At 46.2% G+C, this 15,811-nt stretch overlaps 1 protein-coding gene across 4 annotated transcripts in view; it reads left to right on the top strand.

Moving 5' to 3' along the window:
* The window catches only part of RPRD1B (regulation of nuclear pre-mRNA domain containing 1B), a 149,841-nt gene that overhangs the window by 101,020 nt on the left and 33,010 nt on the right, over nt 1-15,811 (top strand). Inside the window, exon 7 of one of the 4 annotated variants that reach the window (XM_029614812.1) lies at nt 14,562-14,619. The exons of 2 other annotated variants lie outside the window; for them this stretch is intronic. In XM_029614812.1, the coding sequence (XP_029470672.1) occupies nt 14,562-14,588 (27 nt within the window). In that variant the 3' untranslated portion in view covers nt 14,589-14,619. Of the gene's footprint in view, nt 1-1,884; nt 2,329-14,561; nt 14,620-15,811 lie in introns of those variants that run through there. One more of the 4 variants, XM_029614810.1, reaches the window with a different exon arrangement.

The following is a 15,811-nucleotide window of genomic DNA, read 5'->3' as shown; positions in this document are numbered from 1 at the left end:
CATTGGGGTAAGGGTCTTCTGTGGGCATATCCTCAGATTTCTCTAGTAACGAAGACTCTCCTGAAGCTTTAACAGTGCTGAGGGACTATGATCCTCATAGCTCCTCATTGGCTGAGACAAGTCTGGTTTCCACTCTTTCGGGTGTTATCCTTCCGGAAACCGATCAGTCTGGGGTCTTTCCCAGATTTCATTATGCAGGTTCAAGGTAGACTTCAGCATCTCAACCTCCAGACCCTGGCATTCACAGACTAGATTTTGAGAGGCTGATCCTACAGCCGCTTGGTCTGTCTGCTGATGTGTCTCGGATCCTGGTGGCTTCTAGAAAGCCTTCCACTAGAAAGTATTATGGGCTGAAATGGAGGTTTTCTGTGTGGTGTGAGCAGAAAGCACTAGATCCATTTTCTTGCCCCACACAAAAACTGCTTGATTACCTCCTGCACCTGTCGGAAGCTGGCTTAAAAACCAGCTACGTTGGGGGCCATTTCAGTGCAATTGGTGCCTACCACCATGGTGAGAGGGTAATCCCATCTCTGTACAGCCCATAGTTGTACACTTTATGCGAGGCCTGCTTCAGTTGAAGCCTTCCGCTGTGTCTTGGGACCTCATCGTGGTGCTCGTGCAGCTGATGAAAGCTCCTTTTGAGCCACTGCATACCTGTGATCTGAGGTACCTGACTGGAAGGTCTTATTTTTGGCGACTGTTACTTCAGCACGCAGAGTCTCCAAGCCTTAGTGACATAACCACCTTTATACTAAATTTTATCATGACATGCCGGTCCTCCGTATGCACCCCAAGTTCCTGCCTAAGGTGGTGTTGGATTTCCATTTTAATCAGTCAGTCGTCCTGCCAGTAGTCTTTCTCAGGCCCTATTCACACCAAGGTGAATGAGTCTTGCACAGTTTGGATTGCAAGATAACCTTAGCCTTCTACCTGGAGCGGACAGAAGCCCATAGACAGTCCACCCAGCTTTTTATTTCTTTTGATAGGAATAAATTGGGAGTTGCCATTGTTAAACAGACATTAACCAGTTGGCTAGCAGATTGCATCTCCTTTTGTTATGCCCAGGTGGGACTGCATCTTGAGGGTTATGTTAAGGCTCATTTTGTCAGAGCCATGGCAATGTCGGAGGCCCACTTGCCAGCAGTTCCCGTGGAGGAGATCGGCAAGGCTGCAATGTGGAGTTCTCTCCACACATTCACATCTTACTACTGTCTGGACAGGGATGGCCAATGTGATGGTAGGTTCGGCCAGTCTCTCCTCTGGAGCCTGTTTGAAGTGTAGAACCCAGCTCTCCCTACCTAGGGCCCATTGTTTGGGTTCAGGCTGTCTCCCCCTCTGTTACCAACAACGCTGTGGTAGTTGTGCTCATTGGCATCTTGTTGGTCCCCTTTTGTGTTGGGGAGTAGCCTGTAGCTAGGGATTTACCCATGTGTGAGGACTACCATCCTGCTTGTCCTAGGAGAAAGCAGAGTTGCTTACCTGTAACAGATGTTCTCCTAGGTCAGCAGGATGTTAGTCCTCACAAAACCTGCCCATTACCCCATGGAGTTGGGTTTCTCCTTTTGGTTATTATTTTCTTTATCGTAATTCTGTTATGAACAGAAGAGGGACCCCGTGTGGCCACATGGATTAGGGCAGGGCTCCATCAGATGATGTCACCCATGTGTGAGGACTAACATCCTGCTGTCCTAGGAGAACACCTGTTACAGGTAAGCAACTCTGCTTTAATTTTGTTTTTTAATATGCTTGACCTTTCCTGTATGCTCAAGTGCTGGCCTGTTTGGTTATGTGTCTCTTCCCATAAATGGGGGAGGAGAGGAATTGTCCATTTGTGATCAGAGTTACTTTCTCCAGATTCTGGAAAGAATATTTCTTTTCTTATAGATCTCCTCCCTTCTCCAACCACAGTCAATGAAATGGTATGACCTGAGAGAGAAACAAAAGCCTTTGTTTTAAAATGCCATGTCAAGGCTTAGGTTGGCCAGCAGAGGCCGCCACAGGGTAACATGGAATTATAAATGGGAGTGTATGGTGCAAATGCTGGGAAAAGAAGATATTCCAGACTGCATATTCATCTCTTCTTCTTAGAGCTATGTTAAAGAAGCAGTTTATGTTCTGACTTTTTTTCCTTCACTTGATTTGTTTCCCAATATTTTCAGTGATGCAGACTTATGCTCTTCGTAAAACTGGGTTTATAAAAAGCTGTCTTGCATGATTTTAAAGAGTCTGGGCAGCAGACTCACAAAAACTGCAGTGTCCTTTGTGCTTTTCTCTGGTGCTCAGTTCCTTCATGGCAGAGGAAGCTGGAAAATGCAAAGTATAACCATCCGGTCTGGTCTGTGTTTGTCAATGGCTTAAGCTTCTCAGCGTTCTTATAACTGATGCAATGTTGGCTTTTACAGGGCTGGTCTTACCACTTCATTTCCAACTTTTATAGCAGCAGACTCTGTCTACAAATTTCTTACCCGTGGGATTAGAACTGTTTAACGAAAAAAAAGGGTAACAAAATGCGTTTTAGCTGCAGGTCCCTCTCTCTTGTTCATACCCCAGATCAGTCCAGACTCTTGGGTTTTGCCTCCCTGCCGGCGAAAAATTTCTCCTAGGACAAACAGGATCGTAGTCCTCACATATGGGCGATATCAGATGGAGTCCGGCACGGAAAACTTGTGTCAAAGTTTCTGGCATGCCCAGCCTACCCTAATCCACGCATCCACACGGTGTCCCTCTTCAGTCTTTTTTTTTTTTTTTCCTGCGGAGCTTTCATCTCGCAGTATTGGATCTTGTACTCTTCTTCTGGAAAATGTTCCACTGTGGGGTTTTCTCCCATCCTTTTACTGCGCCAAATTCCTCTTTGTCCCCCTGCCTTAGTCAGTCCCTGTGGCACAGTAATATTTTTTTCTTTTCGCGGTTGGTTCCCACAGTGGTGGTGCTTCAGTGCCCGCTGGTCATTGACCATTTCGCCACTATCGTTATGGCATCGTCAGATTTTTGCAGGTGCCCCCTGATTATGTCCATCTCAGATCCACACGATGTGTGCATCCCATGATGTTCAGGGGTGTTCTTTTTGCAACCAAAAGACCCCCAAGGGCCGATGTGCCTGACTTGATAAGATGGAGAAGCTGTTTGGTTCTAAGAAACCCGAGCCTTCAATATGCGCGTTGGTGTCATCGATGCTGAGGGATCAGGGGGAACAGATGGACACCGATCCTTCGCTATTGGCCTGTGCCGCTGGAGGAGAGGGGGTGGGGGATTGACTATCCTCAGTATCCTCCAGATTGAGGATGTCAGGATTTTCGATTTCCACCTCGCCGCTGGGGAAAGACCAGGATGAGCACCGAGAGAAAGCTCGTAAACATCGCCACCGGTCTCTGTTGGCGCATGGAACCAGGCTGGGGTTGGCACCGATTCTTGCCAAGATGCCCCCGAAGTTTCCCCACGATGAGGAGGTTGTACCCTCCATCGATGCCAAGGGTCCAAGGCGATCCCCATCTATCCTGGTGTTGAGCACCAACCTCCCTCTTGGTTCTGAGGAGGATTGGACCACCACTCCTCCTCCATCCCAGCAGGTCCTGGTATTGGTGGTCTTCGAGGAGGAGTTGGAGCACAGGGTGCAACTGGCCGTGGGTTGAGTCCTACTGGGTTTCAAGCCAGTGCCTGCGGTATCCCTGCTGGAGCTGCCTTAATGTCCTCCTGGGCATTCTCCCGACTCAGCTGGCGCTGGAGCCCCATGGGGCACTATCGCTTCCTCTGCCTGATGGCATCCTCGTTCATGGCTCCTCCAATGAGGAAAGTCTATCTGGGCTAGCAGCACTGTTGTACTCCCCCCCCCCCCCCCTTCCCCTCCACAGCCAGCGTTGCCAGGTCTGCCTGCAGGGTCATCTGTGCCATTGATGCCTTCAGTGCCTAAGCCTTGGGCTGTGAGCAGAACACCAGGACCTTCGTCCCCAGCAGCTTTTAGTGAGGACACCATGACCTTATGACCCCTGGGGAGATGATGCCTCCTCCAACTCCTCTTCAGAGGACTCTGATGGCCTCCCCTTGGACCAGTTTCAACTGGAGGAACATCGGAGGTCCCAGCCCGAGGACTTAACTTTTGCAGGGTTTGTTCGGACGATAGCGGAGGCTATTCCATTCCAACAGCTGACAGAAGATGACGCCGGACATAAAATGTTGGAGATTCTCCAATTTGTGGATGCTCCAAAGGAGATAATGGCTGTCCCAGCTCATGAATTCTTCAAGGAGATGCTCCTGAGGATTTGGGACCATTCCCTCACAGTGCCTCCTGTGAACAGGAAGACAGATGGGGTGTATTTAGTCTAGCATACCACTTGCTTTGAGAGGTGCCAGCTCCCACACCAGTCGGAGGTGGTCGAGTCCGTGCTTAAGAAGGCCAAGTGCTCCTGAACTCATGCTTCAGCTCCTCCGGGGAAGGAGCACACAGCACTGGATGCTCTGGGGAGGAAGGTCTTTCAGGGTGCCATGCTGATAGCCCGAATTGCCTCCTACCAGCTCTATATGATTCCATACTCTCGTAAACTGTGGAAACAGGTTCAGGATATGGCAGATAGACTGCTGCAGCAGCAGCAAGAGGCCTTTCGGGCAGTTGGGCAACAAGGCTTTGATTGCGGGAAGCATGAGGTGCATTCGACCTACGATGTGTTTGAAACGGTGGCGAGAGTCGCTGTTACAGGGATCGGGGCCCACCAAATGGCCTTGTTTCGGGTCTCAGACCTGTGCCCAAAGGTGCAGGAGAAGCTCGCTGATTTGCCCTGTACAGTGAGAACCTCTTTGGCAATAAGGTGAGGAATGCAGTTGCCCAGCTACGGGATCACCATGAGAACCTCCAGCATCTCTTAGCAAGTACTTCCAACCTGCCATCCCTGGCCAGGAGATCGGCGGGGCAGAGCCCAAGGATTTCTTTCCATCGTCAGAAGAAATATTACCCGCCTGCCTCTCTCTCCCGTTCACAGAGGGTGGGCTCTTGGGGCCGCTCCAGACAACAGTGAGTTCCCAAGCCCCACCAAGTCCCGCAACAGGGTTTTGACTGGCTGAGAGGGGTACATGAGTCAGCCACCCATTCCCATGATGTGGGACCCCCCGATCAGTAGTCAGCTGCATTTCTTCACAAATCGATGGCCCAATATCACCTCGGACCAGTGGGTCCTGTCCTGGGTACAGGCTAAATCTTCTGAGTGTCCCACTAGATTCTCCTCCTCTTGGGGGCCAGCTGTGTGTCAGGAGATCCTTTTGGTGGAGCTCTCCACCCTCCTAATGGCCAGAGTGCTGGAGCCTGTTCCTTCAGGGCAATGGGTATGGGGTTTTTACTCCCAATACTTTCTGATTTAAAAGAAAACAGGGGATCTCTATCCCTTCTGGACCTTAGAACCTTGAACAAGTTTCTAAAAAGAGAAAAGTTCAAGATGGTTTCTCTGAGCACCTCGATTCATTTCCTGCAGAAAGGGAACTGACTATGCTCCCTCGATTTTAAGACACCTACACCCACATCGAGATCTTCAGCAATCACAGGAAGTATCTCAGGTTTGTGGTGTGTGAGTGCCACTTCCAGTACAGAGTGTTGCCGTTCGGTTTGGCCTCCACACCACACATCTTCACCAAGTATCTGGCAGTGGTCGGGGCGCACTTTCGTTGGTTGGGAGTGCGTCTTTCCCTACCTGGACAACTGGTTGGACAAGAGTACTACCCAGGCGGGGGTGACACGGACCTTGCATTTAACCATCCGGGTGTTGGAATCGCTGGGGTTTGTTATCAACTTCCCGAAGTCTCATCTCTGCCCATAGCTTCAGCTGGACTTCATTGGCACTCTGTTGGACATGGCTCAGCCAATGGCCTTTCTGCCCCACGCCAGGGCACTTACTTTGGCATCCATTTGGGAGTAGTGCAACTGAGTCAGCATGTCTCATTGCAGCAAATATTGTGACTGTTGGGCCATATGGCTGCAACAGTCCATGTCGCTACTTGGGCGTGATTGCACATGCACAGAGCCCAATGGGCATTGAGGTCCCAGTGGTGGCAAGCCACCCAGAGCCTCCAGGTGCACATCCGGGTTACTCCGTCCCTTGAACTCCTTGTTATGGTGGGGGAGTCTCTCCAATTTGGTGCGGAGAGTGTTTTAATCTCCTCCCTCCCCAAATTTTTCTCGCTATGGATGCGTCCAACGTGGGGTAGGGCACCAATTTGGGAAGGGCTCCACACTCAGGGCCGGTGGTCGGCCCAGGAAGCACAATGCCAAATCAACTTCCTGGAGCATTGGGCGAACAGATTCTCTCTGAGCCTTCAGGGATCGGCTAGCTAACCAAGATAGTCCTGATCCAAATCACCAACCAGGTGGTGATATGCTACATCAACAAAAAGGGGGGCACAAGATTGTTCCTCCTGTGCCAGGAAGTGGTCTAGATCTGGTCTTGGGCCCTAATCCAGGGGATGGAGCTCCAAGCCACATTTCTGGCGGAAACTGAGAACATGGTGGCAGACCGCTTAAGTCTAACCTTCAGGCCCCACGAGTGGGTCCTGAACCAAGCAGTGGAAGATCAGATCCTTTGCCTCTGGGGTCTCCCAGACGTGGATCTGTTCCATCCCCCTGCAACAGGAAGGTGGCCCAGTTCTGCTCCCTGTATAGGGGGGACAGCTTACCGGCCTCAGATGCTTTTGCCTGCGATTAGAGCCAGGGCCTCCTGTACACGTATCCTCTGATTCCCCTGGTGACAAACGCTCTCCTGAAGCTTCTTCAGGACCATAAGACTATGATCCTCATAGCCCCTCATTGGCAGAGGCAGGTCTGGTTCTTATTCCTACAGGATCTCTCCTTCTGGGAACCAATCAGCTTGGGGACCTCCCCAGATCTCATCATTCAGGATCAGGACAGGCTGTGGCATCCCAACCTCTGGGCTCTGTCGCTCATAGACTGGATGTTGAGCGGTTAATCCTGCAGCTCCTTGACCTATCTGAGGGATGTGTCTTGGGTCCTGGTGGCTTCCTGGAAGCCTTCCACCAGGAAGTCTTATGAGCTTAAGTGAAGGAGATTTTCCATGTGGTGTGGGCAATGTGGCCTGGACCCCTTCTCTTGTTCCACTCCCAAACTGCTTGATTACCTCCTGCACCTTTCAGATGCTAGTCTAAAAACCAACTCCATTAGGGTGCATTTGAGTGTGATCGGTGCCTACCATCATGGTGTGGATGGCTTTCCCCATCGCTGTCTAACCTATAGTGGGTTGGTTCATGCGTGGACTACTTCAGTTGAAACCTCCCCTGAGGCCCCCACGCTGAGGACCTCAGTGTGGTTTTGGCTCAGCTGATGAAAGCGCCTTTTGAACCACTGAGATCCTGCGACCTGAAGTACCTGACCTGGAAGGTCTTATTTTTGGTGGCGGTCACTTCAGCATGCAGAGTCAGTGAGCTTCAGGCGTTAGTGGCCTACCCACCATATACAAGGTTGGTTTTGTTTTTTTTTTCATGACAGGGTGGTTCTCCGCACGCACCCTAAGTTCCTTCCCAAGGTAGTGACGGACTTCCACTTTAATCAATCAGTCGTCCTGCCTACCTTCTTTCCCAAGCCTCACTCTCACCAGAGCGAGCGGGCTCTGCATAGTTTGGATTGCAAGGGGGCCTTGGCCGTCTTTCTGGAGTGGACAGAAGGACATAGGCGGTCCATGCAACTTTTTGTCTCCTTTGACAAGAATAGATTGGGAGTTGCTGTTGCCAAGCAGACTCTGTCCAATTGGCTGGCAGATTGCATCATCTGCTGTGCTCAGGTGGGACTGCAGCTTGGGGGCCATGTCAAAGGTCACTCTGTCCAGAGCCATGGCAGCATCGATGGCCCACTTGCATGCAGTTCCTTTGATGGAGATCTGCAAGCAAGCAACATGGAGGTCTCTTCACACGTTTGACTCTCATTGCCTGGATAAGGATGGTTGGCGCGACAGTAGTTTCGGCCAGTTCAATCTTCGGAATCTATCTTTTTTTTTTTTTTTATTCAATTAAATTGTATTGGTTTCACATACTCTAAACATTAATAAAACAATGTTACAAAACAGTCTCGTGTGACAGCAGTTATTAAAGAACATTATGATTAACCCCTCCCTCCCACCCTGTTGACCATGGACTGCGAGAAGATGCTTCCCATTCATAATGCTGAACAAAAATATCCAATCTAATGTTAATAATAATGCAGCAATAATAGAGAGATTGAGGCCTTGGAGATGCATCTAGGGGTGACTCGTACCCACAGAAATTTTAGATAAGAAAGGATTCCATACTTTAAGAAAATAAGAAACTTAGAATGGTTTGATACTTGACTGCAGTAAACCTACTCAAAAAGCAGACCTGCCAACAGAGGACATCCTCTCAAATACTTAAACTTAAAGATGAATCAGGGGACATCTTGTATAAATCTAATCAGTTTAGGGAACGGTTTGTACAATTCTACACTGATTTATATAAGGCAGACGCATCAATCCCTCTGATGGCGGTAGATAAATATTTGTCCACCATGGCTTTACCCTCCCTGGATGAGAAACAAAAGGAAATCTTGAATAAAGCGATTACGACCTTTGAAGTGTGACAAGCTATTAAGGAGTTAAAAACGGGTAAAGCTCCAGGCCTCGACAGCTTTACGGGCAAATTTTACAAATTATATGCCAGCCAAATAGCACCTCCTCTTATTAAAACATTGAATGCTTTGCAGGAGGAATTCTCTCTAGCCCCTCACATGAATGTTGCAGGTATTACTGTCCTGCCTAAGCCAGGGAAAGACCCCACTCAGTACGGCTCATACCAACCCATATCTCTACTTAATATAGACCTCAAACTACTGGCTAAGATTCTCGCCAGTCACCTGGGGGCTCTATTACTGAATTTGGTTCATGCAGACCAGTCTGGTTTCGTACCAGGCCTCATGGCATCTGATAATGTGCAGAGGGTGCTTAATCTGACTTGGTTTGCTAGGACCAACAAATTACCCTCTATCCTTATGTCGGTCGGTGCCGAAAAGTCCATTGGGCCTTTTTGTTTCAGGTCCTGGAGAAATATCATTTGGAACTCAATTTTATCCGATGGATACAACAACTTTATACTTACCCAGAAGCGACAAAGTCAATGGCAGCTACTCACCTATGTTTGTTGAGAGAGGAACAAGGCAGTTGTGTCCTCTTTCACCCTTACTCTTTGCATTGGCCCTAGAACCATTCACTACTAGAATACAGGACATGCAAGCTATCAAGGAGATAAAAGTGGGACAGACCTCTTATAAAATATCTGTGTTCGCGGATGACATTCTATTTACCATAAGTGAACCATTAAACTCTCTTCCCTTGCTTATTGAGGAATTAACACTTTTTGAAGCCAGAGACCTTACCATAATTAATATCTACAAATCAGAAATAATGCAGATATGGCTTCTGGGTGCTCTCCAAAAGCAGTTACAAGAACAATTTCCTTTCAAATGGGCAAAGACAGCTATTCGTTATTTAGCGGTAAATCTGAGTGGGACGGGGGGACTTATTTTCTTTAAACTATAAGCGATTAGCAAACGATATTTCTGGATCTGGACATATGGAATTATTATAATCTGTCGTGGATGGGTAGAATTGCGAACACGAAAATTAATATCCTTCCTAGGTTATTATACTTATTCCAAACATTACCTATAGAGCTATCTGAAGCATTTTTTATTTTATATGTAATGGTGGCCACCACGGATTTCCTGGAGGGTACGAATCAATCAAAAACTCAGAGAGGTCTGGGAGTCCCGGAAATTAAAAAATATTATGTAGCGGCCCAACTAAAAGCTATTGTGGACTGGCATGCAGTAGAAGGTATGAAACAATGGGTGGATGTAGAACAGAATATGGCAAATAATATCCCCTAAGCAGGCCAGATATGGCTGCCTTGGCATATAATAGTCCTTGAGCAGACAATTTCACCATACTCTTTGCACACCATTAAGCTTTGGGATAGATGGAAATAGGCACACGCACTTTTTTCATAGGGACACCTATTTGTCAAAATAAAGGCTTTATGGCTGGTCTTCTGTCAGGAAGCTTCCGCCAGTGACATAGATTGGGCATACAAGCTTTAGGACATATATGGGAACAGGATCACATGGTAAACTTTAGTCAGCTTCAAGAAAGATTCAGTTTACCAAACGCAGATAATTATGCGTATTTATAGCTACCTCACTATGTGACCTCTACCCATATCAAAGCACATTTGCAATTAGAAAAATCTCTGTTTGAGGGCCTTTGTTTTTCAACATGCAAGCGCCATAAACTAATATCTAAATTGTATTTATACCTCTTGGGAGTCCCGAAGTTTACACCTCCTCATATTCAAGCTTGGGAGGCAGATTTGGGGAGAAGTTTTGCGGAAGAGGACTGGAAACCTATGTTATATTATTAAAATTGGTTCTATCTCATCTGCTCTTATGGAAAACGAATGTAAGATGCTGTACTGCTAGTACTATAGTACTATACACTCTACAGATTACACAAAACTTACCCTACAGCTTCTAGCCAATGCTGGAGAAAATGTGGTCAGGAGAGTATAATGTTTTATGTATGGTGGTTATGTCCTGGCTTTTCTAGTTTGTGGGTCTCTGTATTCCAGTTAACTTCTGAGATCATTGGGAGGCAAACTACCAAGGAACCCAAAAGTTGTTTATTTACTCTCCCCCTACCGGACTTTAATAAATTTCAACAGATATTGGCAACACAAATAATCATTGCTACTCGTATGGTAATTGCCACTGCTTGGAAACAAGAATCACCCCCAGGGACTGCAGAGGTGCTGCGAAAGCTAGCTACTATTTACTATCTAAACAAACTGACAGCGACCCATCTCAATACTATGGACAAATTCATTAAAGTCTGGCAATGCTATGAGATCTGGTTGGCGAAATCAGCTGAATTATGCCACCACTTGAAGGCTATTTTAGGAATTAGCCTTTGACCTCCCACTGTGTTCTTTTTAATTATTCTATATAGAATCACATGCTTTGTATAGTGCTGGATGATCTTGTGGGGGGAGGGAAAACTGCAAAATATGTGGTCAATGTTATATCTATTTTACTTAGATGTTGTCACATATACAAGGTTGCATATGTCTTGTTAATATTGGCCTCAATAAAACTTTAAATGAAAAAAAGCAGACCCGCCTCAGACACCTAATAACTTCTTCAATAGTAGGGATGATATCAGATTTCCAACCCCTTGCCAACTCACACTTTGCCGATATCAGAACCTGATGAGCCAGCCGCCAACCATCTTTCGGGATGTCCAGAGGTAAATTCAGCAACATGTTTTTTGGAGCAAAAGTTATTCGATATCCCAAGATTCCTTCTATTGAAAGGAATAGCTCTCCCCAAAATGAAGATACTTGAGGACACTCCCACCACAAGGGAAAGTAAGTTCCTCTGCCCCCACACTTTTTCCAACACAAACCATTTGAACTCGGGTATATTTTCTGAATAAGTGCTGCAGTCAAGTGCCACCTAATTAGAAACTTATAGCTATTTTCTGACATCTGAGCCAATATCGAGCTCTTTTTATGTGTATTGAAAGATAAGCTCCCATTCCGCATCGGGCAATTCCCTCCCCAAATCTTCCTCCCACACCTGGGCAAAAGGAGCCTGCCCTCTTAATTCCTTATTGAGAAATTCGTAAATACTGGAGATTGTACCTTTCAATTTATCAGCATGCTCACACCATACTTCAAATTGGGTTTTACCAAGCATTAGATCTCTCTGTATCCTCTCTTACCATAAAATGGTTTAGTTGTAAGTATTGATAGGCTTCTCCTGCCTCCATTTGATATTTATCTTGAATCTCCTGAAAGGTTAAGAACTGCTGGCCACTCCACACCTTACCCAACTGTGTTAATCTCTGGGCTATCCAGTGTCTAAAATGGTGAGTTGATATCCCTGCAGGAAAAGATATAGTTAATAGCCGAACTGAAAAAGTATCTACGATTTCTCCTTATTATGGATTTCCAATATCTTCACAACCGCAGGGTAAGACCTGTGGTCGGATGAAGCAAAGAAAATCTCAACCAAGTGGCCTGGGGTTGCCAAGTACAAGCCCAGAGGGCCATAGCCCCCACCATTGATTGCTCTCTCAGTACCCCTAATTTTTGTTCTCCCTTCCTATTCCAATCCAATGTTGCTCTTAACTAGGCTGCTATGAAATACCAATGTAAATTAGGTATGCCTAATCCACCCTGCAATTTTGGAAGGAACATGATTTTCCTAGCCACCCTGGATCCGGAGTCTTTCAACTGTAAAATCCAACTCTTCCTGCCTAGGGCCCTTTTTTGGGTTCAGACTGTCTCCCAACGTTACCAACACCATCAGTGTTGTTAGGCGACTATTGGTCCTTTTGTTGGGAATAGCCTGCAGCTGGGAATTCACCCATATGTGAGGGCTACTATCCTGCTTGTCCCAGAAAAAAGCGAAGTTGCTTACCTGTAATAGGTGTTCTCCTAGGACAGCAGGATGTTAGTCCTCACAAAACCCGCCCACCACCCCGCGGAGTTGGGTTTCTCCTCAGTTTATTTTCTGTTTTTGTAATTCTATGTTACGTGACTAAAGAGGGACCCCGTGTGGATTAGGGCATGCTGGGTATGCTCAGTGTGCCAGTCAAAGTTCTAGAAACTTTGACACAGGTTTTCTGTGCTGGGTTCCATCTGATGATATCACCCATATGTGAGGACCAACATCCTGCTGTCCTAGGAGAACACCTGTTACAAGTAAGCAACTCTGCTTTCACTGACACTGCCACTTAACCTAGTGTGCCATCTGCAGTCCTTCAGTATTTCTCTGTCTCCAGCAGATGGTAAAGGTGTAAAACCTGTGGTCTTTAGTATACAAAAAAAGAGGACGATAGATTACCTTTAGAAGCAATCCTCCCAGGGGGTTATAAGGTCCTGGTGGGGCCATCCTCCCTGGTTGAGGTGGATGAGCAGAGTCCTTGGTGACCCTTGGAGAAGGCTCAGTCCTGGACACTATGGGGGTTAGTAAAACTAGTGGTCCAGTTCCCTCTTTCCCCAGGAGAGGCCTTTGGATCTAGCACTAGACTCTGGAGCATTAACAAAAATGCTCTATTTTTTATTTGTACAGGGTATTAAAGTTTAAAAAAAAAAAGATAATGGACAGATTGCAGGAAATGACGCATCTGTCTAAGCTGCAGAGGATCCAGGCAGGATTTAGGCTCTGGCTGCCCTGTCACTGATCATGACCAGCACAGCATTAGCAAGGTATCCAGTGGTAGCTGGGGTCCTATGCTAGGGTGCAGAGGGTTTTCGAGGTCTGTTGGGTTGAACAGGGAGTGCAGCCTACTCAAGCTTCAGTTTCCCATATGTTGGCTTTTCTGCAGAAGGGCTTGGTTAAAGGGACTAGCCTTTAATTCCCTTCAGGTGCAAGTGGTGACTTTAGGCTGTCTTTGGGGCAAGGTGATGGGAATGTCCTGGCCTCACACCCAGATGTGATTCGTTTTCTTCTAGGAGAAAAACATTTGCAACCCTCAGAGTGGAAGACATGTCCTTTGTGGAATCTTAATTTGGTTCTGAGGGTGATATGTGAGGCTCTGTTTGAACCGCTAAAGAGTGAAATTATAAAGGATTTACTCCTGAAGGTGTTTTTTCTTGGTGATAATTTGTTCAACCAGAAGAATTTCAGAACTTCAGGCGTTGTCTTTTCAAGATCAATTTCTACAGGTTACGGAGACTGGGGTGTCATTGGGCACAGTGCCCTCTTTCCTACCTAAGATTATTTCTGCGTTCAATGTTAGACAGTGGAACTTCCTGCTTTTCCGAATTTGGATTCATCCATGCCTCATGCGAAGGAACTTTGGGGGTTGGATTTTCAGTGGGAGTTGAGATATCTATGTAACTTAGTTTCCAGAAGTCGTATCACCTCTTTGTGATTGGATCGGCTTACGTTTGTAGGGGTCGACCAGTGCCAGAGGGTCTAAAGGCTCACTTGACTCTGTTTCGGGTGACCTCCTGGGCCGAATGTCGTCAAGTATCTCTGCATGAAATCTGTCTGGCAGTTACTTGGAAGTTGTTGCACACTTTCTCCAGACATTGGTTGGATGTCCGGGCTCCAGGATTTGGTGAGAGTGTACTGTGAGCGGAACTATCGCATTCCCTCCCAGTTTAGGGGAGCTTGGGTACATTCCAGGAGTCTGGACTGATCTGGGGTATGAACAGGAAAGATAAATTGGTTCTTACCTGCTAATTTTCATTCCTGGAATACCCCAGATCAGTCCAGAGACCCACTTGATCAGGAAAGTCCACTCGTATTGGCAGTATATAAATGATGCAGAGTTGCTTGTTGGGTTCAATGATCTAATTCGTGGTGTTGGAACAGGGTTCCGATTTGAGGCTTCACCTTCCTCATGCTTGTTGAAGGGGCTTGGGGGGGGTCTCAGTTATAGTTACTATTCTCATCTTGGCATGGGTACAGGTCATACTAAGTAACTGCATATGGCACACTAAGTTAATTGGCAGTGTCAGTGAAACTTTTTTTTTTCTCTGTCTCCATCTGCTGGCAGGGAGGCCAAACCCAGAAGTTAGACTGATCTGTGATATTCCAGGAATGAAAATTAGTAGGTGAGAACCAATTTTTCTATACTCTCATCATATTCAAAGAAAACATGTAGAAGTCTAATACTTTATTTATTTTACTTTAGCATGATCTTCACGTACTGTATGAGGGCTATCGTCCGATGTAAGAGTGGAATAATTTAATGAATGATTCCATCTGAATGCCAGTAGTAAAATTGAACATTATGTAGTACACAAAATGTTGGCTGGAATTCTCTTCAATAGAACACCCACTTGTAAGAAAGCCTTAAATAATACCTGTGCCCCAAGACTGTTCCTAACTGCTCTGGCTAGTTGCTTATTTGCTGTCTATCACTCTGGCCTTCATGACAGGTTAAGAGCTGCTTTTAGAACTTTCTGGCATGTACTTTTGCAGGCAGCTGTCCTTGGGTGGGACCTGGCCAGTTACATCAGAGGACAAAGTGTTCCTGGAAGCCATGAAATGAGCAAAAGAGGTTTACTCCTCATGTGTCCTGTATTTCCAGCCCTGTAATTTAAAGAATCCCATACTAGAATGCAAGGCTTTTTGCATTTCATAGAGATGAGTTGGGACTTAAATGTTTGTTTCTGGGTACATTGTTTAAATCCCAGGTGCTAATGAGGTGTCAAATTGTGTCTACAGAGAATTCAGCCCTGGGAAGCTTGTGCTAGCTGAAAAGGTCATTGGGTCTTATGTCTAATACGGGCCCAAGTTAGAGCGAACTTGTCTATTAAACTTATTAACTCTTCAGAAAAACAAAGCATCAAATCAAGACAGTTGAGATTTTAATTTCCTTTTCTGGGAGTTACTTTTGCAACAGCCTACTTATATTAAATGGCAAATATGTGCATGAGTTACACCGGTTTTCAAAGGGAAAGTACATGTGTACTTTTCCTTTTGAACATTATCCCACCAAAACTATCTGTATACAATTACACCTAATAAATTGGCACAGATATCTTTCAAGAAATATTGAACCTGATTTTCACAGCCATTTGCGTGCAAATAACAGAGTTTTACGTGTGTAAATGGCTGTTCTAAAATAGCCAGGACTTGATGCGCCTATAAGTATGCAAGTAACTCGCTGGTGCATGTACTTTTATATGAACTGGGAGAGGTGTCCAGAGGGCTGGAAGTGGTACTTTTTAAAATCAAAACATATGTGCCCAAGTTAATCTTGCAAGTTAAGCCCTCTGACGTGCAGGTGTAGCTGTGTGT

Source organism: Rhinatrema bivittatum, chromosome 8, assembly GCF_901001135.1.
Source record: "Rhinatrema bivittatum chromosome 8, aRhiBiv1.1, whole genome shotgun sequence".
Lineage (NCBI taxonomy): Eukaryota > Metazoa > Chordata > Amphibia > Gymnophiona > Rhinatrematidae > Rhinatrema > Rhinatrema bivittatum.
The sequence above is the reverse complement of the archived record's forward strand: the minus strand, read 5'-3'. Positions and strand labels throughout refer to the sequence as shown.